Here is a 16,468-nt window from a genome sequence, read left to right as displayed (position 1 = left end):
ATTACTGAGCCAGATTAAATGAAAATTAAGTTGTATAATCTTTGACCACTAGTCCACATTTTTAGTTTGAATTTGACTGTTCTTGTTTAATTACATCACCGTGAGATGTAATTGAAGCATCAGAACATGCCTTTATGTTTGTTCTTTTTAAATAAGAGGCTTATTTAAACCTTTGTCTGATATTGTAGTTATAAAGTATATGTTAATAAAGTAATCAGAGTGTAATAAAAATAGATTATAGAATTTACGCTGATGTAACTTTTTGTCTGACTGCACAACATGTAATGGAAGAGAAGGCTTGTAGAGATCTGTTTTTGACATGCCTCTAAAAGTAGATGTCATACTCCTTTTGTCTCTTCAATGTCAAAAAACTTTCCTTTGAGAGGCAACTTTAGTTTTTGGGAAAGAAAAAAAATCACAAGAAGACAAATTTGAAGAACATGCAGGACGATTGAATACACATACTTATTTTCAGAACACAAGCGGTTCTCCGACTGGTTATTGAATAATGAAAAGATGCATTGTCATGCAATACAAAACATTCAGAATAGGTTTTTTGACTGAAAACGTAAGATTAAAAGTCATCTGCTTAATTCACAGTCATTTACAAGTCAACTACTCAGGCAATTGCAGAATCGTTTTGATTCTGAGCTTGTAAGACAAACCTAATATCACTGGATTTAAACACTTCTTTAATCTTCGGAGAACATTAATCTTCGGAGAACTTCTTTAGCTCATGTTTCAAGAATATTAACTGAATACAATTATTGCAAAAGAAATTGAATATTCATTTGCACTACGGCTTGGTAGTTTACTAACGAGTTAACAAAAATTCTGCTTTTTGTGTCTAAGAATACAACAATATCTTAAATATTTACAAATAAAATATTAAATTGGAGATTTAATTGGAGCCTCACCAGTTGCCTAGCATTTGAAGATTGTTAAATACTAATTGTTTGTTGCAAAGTCTAACTCAGGCTGCATGGTTGGTTTTCGTAGTTTTCTAGCTTCTCTTTACAAAGGTTCTCTATGAAAGCATCTTAATCAAATAGTTCCCATGTTCTTTCTATGTTCAAATAACCAACTAACTTAGTTTAAGTGCGATTTCCAAGTGAAGTTACTAGGAAAATCCGAATATTCATTAAAAATCATGTAGCTTGCCAATCGTGAGTAACATGAAAGATACGGTGCCAATAATTGAATTGCTGTTACGGTGCGCTGTTTCTAAACTTAGATGGTCGTTCCTTAATTAAATAGCCCACCATCGGTAAAGACGCTGAACACTAGTAGTTCAGTCCGAGGTTCGAATCCCGCGAACGTGCTGGCCGCATGGGCGTTTTTGTGGTTTTCCCCATGTGTATCGTGTATACGAGCCAGTTTCCCTTAGAAAATCCTCCACAAAGGCATCCCTCCCTTAAGGCAGATAGCCATCGTGTGCTTTGCCATAAATAAATAATCCAATTTAATCCAATCCTTAATTAAATATGATTGATTTGTAACTTCTACTAGAGCTGACGGTAAGAATTGAAGTGCAAATAAATAATATCGTGTGCAATCTTGATTAATATAAAATTAAAAATATTTGCATTCAGACAGAAAGTTTTTTGAAATATTTGCAATTACTTTATAAGAAGGATTTAGTAATAACCGTAATAATTACTTATTATATTAATGATGATTAGGATTCAGTTCTTGACAATTACATTATAAATTAGAATTTTAAGGATATAATGAAAATACACTACACACAAAAATACATTTTAGGATAAAAAAATAAGTTGATTTTTTATGTTTTAAAACGTCTGAAATTCATTTAATAAACATCGTATCCTCGTTAATTGAATCCAGAATGTTGGATGTCTTTATAATTATTCTTACTTGTCCACAGAACCTGCTGACTTATCCAGCAATTAAGTAGCTGCAGATCATTTCCACATAACCACTGAACTTTCATTAATTCAGTCTCTAGAGGGTTGTATGTTTTTATCATAATTTGACTTTTATAAAAATGATTATGCTTAATATTATGTTTCTATAAAAATATACTGTGCTTTAAAAATATGGATGATAGTATCAGCCGCTCTTTCAGCCACTTCAAAAGCAACAGTTTGTTTAGAAATAAATTATGTAGTTAATGTCATAAAATTCAAATAAACATCAAATGAAAATTCTCAGTTTTAGACAATTCAATTTAAACGAAGTAAAGTAGCAGACGATAAAAAGCCGAAGGTAAAAATTTACTCTTACAAAAAGTTACTCTTATTTTTTTAAAAAAGGAAGATAGAGAGAAATTTAAAAAAAAAAAATAGTTAAAAATTTGAATAATATCATCTATAATTTTAAAAAATAGCTTCTCATATAGTATTAACAAATATTTATTAAGCTATTAAGCAATCATTGAGGGAAAAAATTTCATATAATTAATTCTCCATAAAATTTTACTTGAAATTTAAGGTTAAAAATAGCTGTGGCAATTCATTGTAACAAAAATCCATAGACCACATTTGGCGTTATTATCGCTCAAAAAAAAGATGCCAAATTTCAAAACGCAAAAATATGTAAATTCGTGTATATCTTAGAAAATTTTGCATAAAAAAGTATAATTTTTTGCAGATATGCTTAAAAATACAGCTACTTTAAGATGGTGGAAAAAATTTTATAGGTTATAATTCAAAATTTTTTTTGAAAAATTTATAAAAATTATTTAAAAATAGAAATTTAAAAAATAAAACACAAAAAATGGGTAAATTTTATTTGGAATGAACCTAAATTTCGAAATGGCACTTTCCCTCCTTTTTTTTTTTGAGCAGTGTACACTGCACAAAAAAAAGGGGTGAAAGTTCTATTATCTCCCATTCTACTGGGCTGATTGAGGAATTTCAAATTGCGTTTTTCATGTCTCGAAAACGCGACTTAGGATATATATTAGATTTATATACATCATTGTTCTAACATAGGTATTTGGAAACAAAATCAGACTTTTTCTGAAATAACATACCAATTTTTTTTCCATATTTCGATTCTACGGCTCAAATTATACCAAACTACCAAGTTTTGTAAAACTCACACAAGTAGTTTTTAAAAAATTAGCTTTCAAAATTTCAGCTCCTCAATGTTAATTCATTTTGGTATACATTTATTAATCTCTCTTTATTTATTAAACTTATTTGATTCTTCCTATCACATTTCGAAACTCAGGTTCATTCCAAATAAAATTCACCCATTTTTTTATGATTTATTTTTAAAATTTGAATTTTTAAATAATTTTTATAAATTTTTCAAAAAAATTTTGAAATATAATCTATAAAATTTTTACCATCATCTTAAAGTAGATGTATTTCTAAGCATACCTGCAAAAAATTAGTTTTTTATTGAAAATTTCCAGAGATATACATAAATTCATATATTGGCACATTTTGAAATTTGGCGTATTTGTTGAAAGCGATAAAACATCAAATGTGGTTTAGACACTTTTTTATTTGAAAGTAGGAACGATGTGAGCTGATGCACAATGTAAAAAAGGTAGGAACGAGGCGACATTTTCGGCTCCGACATAATGGAAAGGAAAGGAAAATTGGTTGCCATGTATTAAGTTTGCCAAGTGAATTATTGTTGCCGCAAACTGAAAAATGTGCGCCAAGATAAACTTTTGAATTTCTCTATAAATTTTACACCAAATTTTACAAAATTTAATATCTAGGCATAATTTGAGTTGTAGAATAGAAATATAGAAAAAAATTGGTATGTTATTTCAGAAAAAGTCCGAATTTGAGTCAAAATACCTGTTAGAAGAATGCTATATATAAATCTAATATATATTCTAAGTCGTGCTTTCAAGACATGTAAATGCAATTTGAATTTTGTCAATTGACCCAGTAGAATGAAAGATATAGAACTGTCCTTTTCATTTATTTTTATGGCACAGTCTACATATATATATATCTATGCACACTGCTCGGGATCCCATGTCTGTCAAGAGGCTATGAAACCACTATGTCAGAGAGGACAATACTCTGTACCATACATGACCTCAGCAAACCCAGTACCACTAACACCCGAAAGGACAGACACATGATTCTTACTATTTTGCAGGGTCGTACAGCCGTGTCACATAGAGTTAGGAATGCAGCTTGTTTGCAGGACAAAATTGTCCACACCGACAGTTACGGGTACAGGCTGAAGCAAGGTCGGCACTTGTGCTTCCATGTAAGCATGGGCCTTGCTAACCGTTCAGCTTCCGCCCTAACTAGAATTCCAATTGACAAAACCTCGGGGGTGGTTCCAGGGTCTCCCACCCCTCTTTCTCCACCATCAGCCTCTCGAGAGGATGTCGGCTTTCTGGGTATTTTGAGCGCTCTTTACTGCACAATTACAAGCATTCATGTCTTTTCCCAGATTCGAACCCGGGACCTTCTGTATGGCAGTTAGTCTCATGAACCATTATCTCATCTGGATGGCAAAAAAATTTCAACAGCAGGTGGTACTCCCAGTGGTCATCCTTCTTGTCTGCACGAAGTGTGCCGCATCATGGACAGTTAACATGACCAGTGTTTTTGTGGCTTCCTTTGACGCTAAAACAGAGACAGGCACTCCAGCAGTGGTGCGATGAACAATAAGCCTGGATACAGGAGTAGTGCCATATAATTTTTTCAGATGAATCTCAATTCTGTGTATAACATCATAATGGACGTATCCGTGCATGAAGACACCGAGGAGAACGAACGTTGCTAGCTTGTATTCGTAATCATCTCGGGCTCAGTATCTGACATTTTGGTATGGAGTGCTATTGGATACACATCCTGTTCACATAGCCGGTATTGCGGTCAGTTGATGTTACAGCTGGTATTGTGGTCAGTTGATGTTACATTTCTGATGTGTTAAGATCCGTGGCTGTGCTCTATCTTTGAGGCCTGCATGAGGCAATCTCTCAACAAGATAATACATGATCGCATGTCACCAGTGCTGTCTGGGTTTTTTTCTAAGCAAATCATGTTCAACTGCTGACCTGGCCAGCATGTTCTCCAGATTTCTCACCCACTAAGAACATTCGGTCATAAGTGTCCGAAATACTGACATGTAACCACACATCAAACACTGCGATTGCTTAATTCAGATACAGTGCTGAAGTCGCATGGAATGAAATAGCCTTATCTGTTCTCCAAGCTCAGTTCGAATGGATGCCCAATCGGATTACAGTCGCTTTTGCTGCCAAACGAGACAGTTCCGTCTACTGTGTACCCCAAACCTCCTGCAGATTTAACCATGTCTTTCTCCTACTATACTGTATATGTACAATAAATAAAATACTGCTATTAGTTTTCCTTCCTAATGTAGCAATTTTAATGTCCAACAGTGTGCGTATATATATATATGTACACTGTGCCCTCCCTCAAAAGGGGAACAGTTCTATATCTCCCGTTCTACTGGGCCGATTGACGAAATTCAACTTGCGTTTTCGTTAGAATATGTACCAGATTTATATATAGCATTGTTCTAATATAGGTATTTTGACACAAAATCGGAAAACAGAAAAAATTTTCTGAAATAACATACCAATTGTTTTCCATATTTTGATTCTATGACTCAAATTACACCAAACTACCAAGTTTTGTAAAAATTGTATGAGTAGATTTTAAAAAATTAGCTCTCAAAATTTTAGCTCCTTAATTTTAATTGAGTTTGGTATATATTTATTAATCTCTCTTTTTTTATTAAACTTATTTGATTCTTCCTTTCACACATTTCGAAATTTAGGTTCATTCCAAATAAAATTCACCCATTTTTTATGATTTATTTTTAGAATTTTTATATATTTTTTATAAATTTTTTAAAAACATTTTTTAATTATAATCTATAAAATTTTTACCATCATCTTAAAGTAGACGTATTTCTAAGCATACCAGCAAAAAATTATAATTTTTTATTCAAAATTTCAAGATATACAGTTTTATATTCAAATTTTCCGAAGATATACGTCAATTTATACATCGGTGCGTTTTAACATTTAGCATATTTGTTGAAAGCGATAAAACATCAATTATGGTTTAGATACATTGCTAAAATTATTTGGAAGTAGAAACTCTGTGACTGTTTTCCTGCTCAATGTAAAAAGGTAGGGAATGAGGTGCCTTTTTCCCCCTCTCCAACATAATAGAAGGGAAAGAAAAATTGGTTGCACATATTAAGAGGTTCGCCAAGTGAATTATTCTTGGTGCAAATGAAAAAAAAAAAAAAAAAAATTGTCAAGATAAATTTTTGAATTTCTCTGTAAATTTTGCACCAAATTTTACAAAATTTAATATTTAAGCATAATTTGAATCGTAGAATCAAAATATGGAAAAAAAAGTGGTGTATTATTTCAGAAAAAGTCCAATTTTGTGTCAAAATACCTATAATAGTGCCATATATAAATTTAATATCTATCCTAAGTTGCGCTTTCGAGACATAGAAAACACAATTTGAATTTCGTCAATTGGTCCAGGAAATACAGAACTGTCTTTTTTTTTTTTTTTTTTTTTTGTTTTTTATTCAGTGTACATACCTATTTATATTAAAGGATATATATTATATTTATTTGGTCTCAGCTATGTGGCAGCTGTCTGCAAATGGTTAAAATTATCTTATAAGTTTACTTTTTAAGCAAATCTAAATACAGCAAATAGCATACAAAATTCAACATATTTTTCAATTTAAATCTCAGTAGGTTTATTTGTTACAGTAATAGTAGTAAGCAGAATCTTGTTGAACCATACTGGAAAAGCAGATGCAAATCCTGGAATGTGATCCATTTTAATTTAGCCCAAATTTGTCAAAACGAAGAGGATCTAGAACTTGTTGCATGTAAAGTAACAGTGCTTTCAAACCTTGAACATGGTAAGTTAGTTCCATTACATAAAAATATCACTAATAAAATATTCTTGTTTAATTTTCTGCTGTAGTGTATTGAAATATTATGAAAACAAATCTGAAGCACTTTATTTTTATAAATTGTGTAATTTTGGTTTTAATTACATGCAGTGGAAGTTTATAGTGCTTATCTATCATGAAATATGTAATGAATTGCTTGTGGAAACTTATTACAGTGTAATATTTTCATAACTTTTAGAAAACATTACAGTTGGTATCTAAAAATTATGAAAAATCTCTAAACTTTGTGAATATTTCACACAGTTACGAAGGAAGAAACTCAATGTGTTAGTATGATAATCTTTCGTGTAGTAATGTTTTTTCCTTTGTTTTTTAATGTGACAATGTTTATTTAACAAGATTTTTTCCCTTTCTTATTCCTCCCACCTATTAGCAACAAATGAAATGTGGAGAAGCGGTAATAAATGACACTGATATGAGAAATTTTTTATTGCAATGATAATGCCCCATTGATCAGTTACCTAACAGACGGTGAAATCTATAGTATGGTTCTAAATCCAGAAAATATTGCTACCAATAGTGAAGAAAGTAACAGAGAGGTTGCTAAGAACAAAGAAATTTTGATTGACAATTTATGAGAAACTCTTGACATGCCAATTAAAGGATTTCAGCAATGGAACTTCGTAACTGAATAAGAAATTATGTGTGTCTGTAAAATTAAATAGAAAGCATTAGTACAAAAAACAAAGCAACTTGAACAATTTACATTGAAAGAAATGTTTAATAAAGCAAACAAATAAATATTAAGGAATTTTTTGTAGATTTTGATTCCTTTAATGCTTCATTATTTCACATTTTTAATTTTATAATCTATACAGCTGATCTGAAATCTAAACTGAGATATGAAAACTGGAATTGTTGAAGTCCCAACATGGTTGCATGTCAGACTTTGTACTGTATATAGCTATACTGCTTTTGCTGGGTATCTTCATCTAAAAAAAATCATTATTCTTCTGAGGTCATTGAAGCCTTTATCATCATTTACGCAAGTTATTGAACTGCTGGTAGCTCGATAAAGCCTAATATAAAGTCCCAACATGCCATCGGTGTATCTCTTACCAGCAGTAAAACCTCTGTTGAAGGTGTGCACTTTTATAAGTTCATTCAACATCATAACAAACAGCCATTTCCAAGCTAATCCCTTTCCATAATTTTAATGAGCTAATATCAGGTTTAATCTTTAGAATTGGTCTGCAAATCTAATCCATCAATAAAAGAAGTATTGCCTAAGTGATTGAGAATACAGTTTTATGATAGCTCTGTATGTACACACATGTTTAAGTTAATAGAATACAAACTATTCATTTTTTGGTGCTGACCAAATTTTTTGAGCTTGCTGTTAGCAATTAGCTGGAAATAATAGCTCCCGATGGTATACATAAACTCTTTAGAGAGTTTCTTTGCAGATATTGTTCTGAGACATGGTTGATGCTTCTTTGCTAAGTATTTGTAACTATTGAAAAACTTTATGCTGGCAAGCTGTTAGGCAAATTTATGAATCCATAACGTTTCTGGGATTCTGGAATATTCTATGTGTCTAGAAATTGTGGAATATTTAGTGTTTTGGAAACCTGTCTGTGATCATCCTGATTATAACTCGGATATTTTTATTATCTTGAATCTTGAAGGAAAAAAATCATCTTGCCAATTTGGAGTTATAATAAGTTGAAACTGCTGTTGTTTTCTATGGGAATTGCAAAAAGACTGAGTTTCATGGAGGTGTCGAATATGCATTTTATTTGGGCAATGTTTGTACACAGAGATTGGTATAAATTTGTGGATAATGTATTAAACTAAATCATTAAAATTTTAGTAAAACCAAACATATATAAGAAAACAAATAAAGATTTAATACCATGGTACATGTATTTGGTATTAAGTACCAAACATAAGAGATAAAGCAATTTTCTCCGTTCTGCTTACATTAATCCTTATGTTTTATGAAAACATTCATAAAATTTAGATACCATTGTAATATAAACAATGGAGTATATGTTTCTACCTACTGAAATTTTCATTCTTACTATAAAAGTATCCAATGTATCAATTATACAAAAATAAATAAATACAAAATAATTTTCAGAATTATGACTTAAGTAGAAACTTCAGGATAAGTTCCAAGAAATTGCACAATATTTTTCTGTGCCTTCACAAAACATTCTATTTGTATAACTTAACATTTGCATAAAAATTTTTTATATGTTTTTAACAAAATAATAATTTTTTTTTTTTTAATCACAAATGCCATTGCTATTTAAAATGTCTTTTCTCATACCATTATATGAACATCCTGCAATGAATCTGAGCACCATTCTGACATTATTATAATCTCCTAACATTAAAAGGAGGTGGATATTCTACTTTTTCAAGATCCATCTTGGAATATACACATTGAAAAGCATTCCACCTCCAAAAGTTTTATAACTTAAATGCTACTGAAAATGGCATTGTACCTGTATTTTATAAGTATTGAACTATACCTCTGTTTATAAATTATATAAACATTTACTTTTTTATAATATTTTTATGTATATTACCAAATTCAAAATTACAATTTAGAGAAAATTATGTGTTCGTATTTCCTTTACCATTTAGAGAAAACTGTGTGTTTATACTACATGCCATAAAGATGGAGTATTGAATCATTAGTGTATAGCCTAGCTTACATGACAGCATTGTTTGCATTTACTTTCTGATAAAACAATCATATTAAGTACATTGGTGCCTGAAAAAATTCATATTATGTTTTCATATTTGATTTCTAGAGTTAGTATATGTAAAACATTTAATAATTTTGTATTCTTAACAGCATGTATAGGCATTAACAGATAGACAATGCGTTACTTAAAGACTGATGAATGTATTGCACTCTAGACATGATTTTTATTATTCCTCTTAATTTTTCTTTTCTGCAGCTTACTTTATTGTAGAAATGTAGCATATATATGTATCAATCCACTCTTTGTTACTGGATAGGTTTCTAATAAATAGTAAAGTATTAATAGTTCTGTTTTTGGGAAACAAAAACAAGCACAAATTTGTAACTGTATGCTATGGTTGGAACTCTTAACACCTGTGTTAAGTGTTCAATTTTACCAGTTCAGCTCTACTGTTGTTACATGTAATATGTTTTATTCTCTCAATTTTGAAAAAGAATTTTAATTGTGAAATATTTATTTAGAAAACTTAAATAATTCAACTATTTATCAAATTAATACAAGGTAATTTAAATGATGCATCAGGCTTAACAGACTGTATTTAAAAAAAAAAAAATGCACATTGACATGAAATTAAATGTTAATTATCCAAATATTTGTACATACAAAGCTCATCCACAAAGTAAGTACCATTTGGGTATTAAAAAAGATTAGCAGTTTATTTTCGTTTGTACTTTATAATAGAAAAATGTGCACCTTAAATTACTCTTCAACATATTCACCATGCAAATTGAAGTGTGTCATATCTTGGCACTAATTGCAATGTACTTGTTTCATAAAATTTAGCCACCTGCAATCTGAACCAGTTTTGGACATTTATCTTGATCTCATCATCACTTGCAAAATGCAGGGTATCAAGAAATTTCTTGAGATGAAGAAGCAAATGGAAGTTGGATGGAGCTAGGTCCAGACTATAAGGAGAGTGACATAATTGTTCTCAGTGAAATGAATCAAGCAGCATCGTCCATTACCAGGCACGAACATAATATCAGAAGTCACTAGTCCATGCCTTTTGTTCTGTATCACATACCATAACTTCTTCAGTGCATCTCAGTAAGCTGTAGCATTGATTGTTGTGCCTCGTTCCATCCAGTCCATGAAAAAAATTTCTTGTCAGTACCAGAACATGGTGCACATGATTTTTCTTGAAGAGGTGGCTTTGTTTCTTGTGTTTGAGGGCATCAGTGTGCTACCATTTTAGGTGTCTCATAACAAATCCATGTTCCATCACCTGTTCCTTTTTAAAAAATCATTTCCTTCTGTTACATAATGCTGTAAAAATTCCAAGGCTGCTTCCATGCATTTCCATTTTTGAATGTCCATTAGTATTTTCGGTACCTATCGCAAATACAGTTTTTTGTAGTACAAATTTCAGTCACAATTTCATGTAATAAAGAAGCATCTGGTGCACTCTTCATCATAGACATATTCCATTCCTTTGTTAAACATCCTAACCCACTTTTGTATCCTTCATTCATTGCATTTTCCATAAATTTTACTTATCTGATGAATAATTTTGTACAACTGAACATAGGCTAATTTGTTCTTGAGTTGAACAATATAACTATGTGTGCGACCTTTGTGCTGTTGGACGATCCAGATAATATCCTCTGATCATATGACAAGTTGCCATTCAATCTTTGAATGTAGTCCATAACTGCATTATTATCTTCCTACTAATGCCATAAGAAATGGTAATGCAATTTTGAACCTAACCAAAGCTTTCACCAGAGGAGGCATATAGCAGTCTTTAATATACTTTCAGAGAAAGATATCGCAAACTGTGAAATCTAGAAAACATGGCTGTCCTGTCAACTTTGGTTAAAATTCTGGTGCCATCACAGAAAGCTTTATTAGTGTGGCAGTTGTGTTCCATACTGTCTCTGGAATGAAAGGTAACAATGGATAAAAGCTTCTATTATTCTAAAGCACAGAATGTTTTTTGCTGTATGAACACCATTTTGGAAGCAGCTGCTGCTTGTGCTGATATCTAGGGGCAAACACAAATTTTAAAATTGAGATATAAACTTAGATACTTAATGCTGTGTAAGCATTATTCTATGTGTAACACTTTTTTTTTTTTTAAATGCAGTGTTAAAAACCTGATGAATCATTTATAATCACCTTGCATTTGAAACATTTCAGTATTTTATTTTTATGAGATTATAATAATTATTTTACCAATAGTAGATTTTTTTTTTTTTTAGATAATATATTTACTAAAGAAGTGTTACAGCAATTGCCATGTGTTAAAGAATTCTTATACACACAGAATAGTCAAAATCAGCAGTTTACTACAGCATTAAATTTAAATTGATTTATGTAAATGATGTATAATTTTATTTTATTTTATTTAAGTAATGTATATACTTGTTAATATTCATCATTAGCAATAAAACTAATTTATAAAGTTTTTTTTGTGATGAAGTGTTAAATTCACTCAGAATATTTCAAAAAGATTATACTACTCAATATCTCTTGAAAAACTGGTCCTAAACCCATTGTGTTTCAGGTTTCAAATACAGCAAATGAAGTAAATTTTCATACTATGACTATGTAGTTCAGATGAAACCTTTTAATAAAAATATTTACAATATAATAAGCTGAACTTGCAAAATACATATGGAAAAAAAAAAAAAAAAAAAACTGTCATATGATCAAAATTACTTGAGATTTCATTCATTAAAATTTTCACCGGGGACTAAGGATTATATAGAAACTATGATGAAGACTTTCAAATATGAATTTCTAAAAAGTACTTTTTGTATATGATTTCAGATTTTTGTAGAAGTACTAAATATGAAAATGTTTTGCTTAGTTGTTTTTCATATTCTGCTCCCCATTGTTAGTTCCGAAATAATTGACTCTCAAAATATGAAAGTTCTTTAGCAGGCACTCCTTGATAACTGACAAAAACCTTGGCTCTGTCAGTTTTTGCATTGACTCAGCTGTGTAAGGAAGATTAATATCTGAAAGGCAGAATCATTGAACACAAAACTAGTATTGTGAGACTTACCAACAATAATAAATATAATAAAATATAAGTAATATATTTTTATTAAAGTAGTGTATATGTAGTTAAATATTTAAAAGATAAACCACATTCAAAAATAATTAAAGTTAAAAATAATTAAGTTAAAAATTATCAGCAAATCCATCTACATAAAGACTCTTAAAATTGAAGTAATTACAAACAGGCATTGCAATAAAGAACTTTCAGTTACTCCACTATACATCTGGATGGTTATTTCAAGAAATAATATAATTTTGATAACCAAAAATGAAGGCAGCACAAATAATAATAAAAAATTGAGAAAATGAAGGGAGGAGGAGGGCTGAAATGGGAAACCTCTTAATTTCTATTAGAGAACAGCAGGCTGCCCAAGAAAGCTCCCATAAAATTAAGTATGCAATCATACACTTTTAAGCAAATGAATACAATTCTTTATATTCAGTTTGATAATCCCCAAGATTTAAACTTTACTTAGTCTAACAGATTGTAAAAATACTTTCATACTAAAACAAAAGAATTTTTTTATATAAAATAAGCTTTTATTTAAAATTTATAAATATTCAATGGTAACAAAATATTGAATAATTCTCTTTACAAAATTCTTTACATGCTTGATGAGTTTGATGATTAGATTAATTACGCAGGTACTTGCACTCTCATTATTCAGGATATAAAATTGTACATGAATTTTGTGAAGATAATTTTTTCATTTTAGTTCAGAGAATATTTTACGAGTTTTAAATTTACACCCTTACTATGAAAATACATAATTTCTTCATTAAAATTCATGTATTTCATGATGCCAACTTGAAATTTTTATTATGTGATGTATGATAAAAAATCATAAATGATATATTATCTACAGAAGATAATGCAAATTATATAATTGTGCTTAATGCATTTTTCGTAGTGGGGGGTTACCAGTGACCCCCAAGGCACTGTAGATCATTATTGTGATTTATAATCTAAATTTTTACGATTTATTATTCTTCAAACCATTATAGTAACACTGGTACTATTTAAAAATTTACCAGTACCACAGTGACACACACCATGAGGGAGTTAAATGAAAGCATATAAAAATGACAGATCAAAATTATGTATCAAGCATGGCCAAAGCTTGACTTGCAAGCTACATGCAAGTCCTTTAACTGTGGCTTGTGTTGTAACAAACATCAGTTTTACTTTTGAAATATAATTTGAAATAAAAAATCATGCTTTTTAAAAATCAGTACAATTTTTAAAATTATATTATGAGCACAGTAATTTTAAATTGAGTGCTGTGAGCTATTAAAATAAAGATTGATAGGCAAATAATTCCACATCTACGACTTTCTAGCATGACAATGCTGATTCAAGAATAAAACGGTTAACAAAACAGTAGAAACAACATGCTCGGCTAATGATGCATATTAAATCTTAGGGAAGAAAGAATGAAACGTACGTAATTGTAACTTCTACTGGAAACAATATGCCCAGTACTTCATATCAAACGAATTACATGGTTTAAGCCTAAATTTGAACTCTACATGTTGGTCTTCATGCCTACTGCAGAGAAAACCTTAATTATCATATTTACACATATAGGTAAGCAACATTTTAAAATAATTTTCATATTTTAAAATTCTATCAAATGGCCATCTCTGTGCAATGTGTGCTGTTCTCACTTATTTTATTCTTTCCAGAGAAGTGGCATATGCATTAAATATAAAGAAAATCACTAGTAATCACTTTTCAAAATACTGCGTTATTTTTGAAAATAAAAGTCTTTTTGCAAAGATCTCTGTCTTCTTTTGTTATAACTGGTTGTTGATTATAACTAAAAAAAAAAATAGAAAAACATATTTGAAAATTAGAACAAAGTGTTTAGTATATCATACAAAAGTTTTAAATTTTTTGTAGCATAGAATGTACTTTCCTCAAAAGAAAGAAAGCAAGATCAACAAAAATTATTCCATTTTTAGAATACAAAACGTGTTACCACAGCTGCCAACCTTGAAATATGAGAAATTAGGAGGTTTTTCACATTGCATGACAGCGCCATTTTAAAAGAACTCCAAACTGACTTGAATTAGCCTTTTAATGCATGATTCAGACTAATCAACTATTAGGATTTGCAATTCTCTTATACTTTTGAAATTTAGGGAAGGAATACTTTAATTTATCAAAGTACTTTTTAACACGATACATAATAATGTAGTACATATTCTAATTGATTAAACATTACATGAATCTTCATATAAAGTTCTACAAATGTCTATAATAAATTAAGACAATTCAAATTTAATAAGAAAGTTGGATTAATTCAATAAATTTAATTTATTACTGGGAAATAAAAAAAAACATTTTGATAAGTCTAAAAATTTAAAATGGGAGATTTAGTGAGCTACAGAAAGATATAATGAAAAACCAGGAGTCTCCTGGTAAAACTACAATTGCCAACTATGTGTTACCTGGATTACATTTATTAAAAAACTGCCAGTTCAAGGAACTTCTGTATCACTAAGAATTTTTTAAGAATTAAATTTTCAAATGCAGATTTGAGAAATGATGGTTTTGGATGTGTATTAAATCAAAATAAATTGTGTGTTATAAAAGTTTTTTTTTTTTTTTTTTTAAACCTTACTGAATGGAAACTGCATAAAATTGTTTAGCATAAAATCATATTTAAAATACACTGCTCGACATTGAAAATGCAACACCAAGAAGGAGTGGTCAGAAATTTATGCAAATTTTAGAGTAGACGCACGTCACTGAGTTATGTACATGATGTGAAATGTACAGCTCTCCGACGCACGTGAAGTAAGATATAAGGGAAGGAACGTGCAGAATGGGCAATATTCGCGTCGTTATTTCTGCTAGGCGAATTATCGAAGAAAGTTGGTTTCTGTCCCGGAGGATACGTCTAATAGGAGAGAATGCCAGGCTGCCGTCAATGAAGGAACTTCCAGCAGATAGACGATTTTACGAGGGGTATGGTGATCGGACTGAGAAGGGCGGGTTGGTCCTTACGTCAAATCGCAGCTGATTCTCACATGGATGAGAGCACAGTGCATCGGCTATGGCAAACATGGTTGGAGCAAGGAAATATAGGAAGAAGGAGGGGTGCAGGTGCAGCCAGAGTGACGTCAGCACACGTGGATCGACTCATCTGCTGACAAGCTGTGGCGATCCCGCAAGTCACTTGTACAGCGATTCTGCAGCATGTGTAAGATACCCTGGATGTTCCCGTGTCGACCAGAACCATTTCCCGTCGATTGGTTGAACGTGGCCTCCACTCACGACGTGGGTTAAGAAGACTGCCATTGACCCCACAGCATTTAGAACCGCCAACGTTTAGAATGGTGCCGGACTGGAGCGATGTGAATGACAGAATGGCGAAACGTGTTTTCAGATTAGTTACGCTTCTGTTTATCTAGTCACAGTCGCCGCATACGTGTGTGGCGTCGACGTGGAGACAGATCTAATCCGGCAGTAACTGTGGAATGGCCCACCACATGACAACGTAGCATAGTGGTTTGGGGCGCTATTGCCTACAATTCCAGGTCACCTCTAGTTCGTATTCAGGGCACTATGACGTCCCAACGATACTTGGATAATGTACTGCGGCCAGTGGCAATCCCCTACCTTCAGGGGCTGCCTAATGCAATTTTTCAGCAGGATAACGTCCAACCACATGGTGCTCGTATCTGCCAACATGCTCTGCAAGGTATATAGATGCTTCCCTGGCCACCGTACTCTCCTGACCTGTCACCAATCCAACATGTGTGGGATGTGATTGGATGCCGTTTGCAGACTCTGCCTCTGCCTC

At 31.4% G+C, this 16,468-nt stretch overlaps 1 protein-coding gene across 5 annotated transcripts in view; it reads left to right on the top strand.

Annotated features, from left to right (window-relative positions):
* LOC118196998 (TATA box-binding protein-associated factor RNA polymerase I subunit A-like) overlaps nucleotides 1-12,057 on the top strand; it is an 88,994-nt gene extending 76,937 nt beyond the window's left edge. For 2 of the 5 annotated variants that reach the window (XM_085818703.1, XM_085818699.1), the window contains 2 exons: nucleotides 6,701-6,873; nucleotides 11,852-12,057. In XM_085818703.1, the coding sequence (XP_085674829.1) occupies nucleotides 6,701-6,873; nucleotides 11,852-11,961 (283 nt within the window). In that variant the 3' untranslated portion in view covers nucleotides 11,962-12,057. The other 3 variants (XM_085818700.1, XM_085818701.1, XM_085818702.1) reach the window with 3 other exon arrangements.
* The last annotated feature ends 4,411 nt before the right edge of the window (nucleotides 12,058-16,468 follow it).

Source organism: Stegodyphus dumicola, chromosome 6, assembly GCF_044657685.1.
Source record: "Stegodyphus dumicola isolate Sdum_Otavi_A_Nest chromosome 6, ASM4465768v1".
Classification (NCBI taxonomy): Eukaryota; Metazoa; Arthropoda; class Arachnida; order Araneae; family Eresidae; genus Stegodyphus; species Stegodyphus dumicola.
The sequence above is the reverse complement of the archived record's forward strand: the minus strand, read 5'-3'. Positions and strand labels throughout refer to the sequence as shown.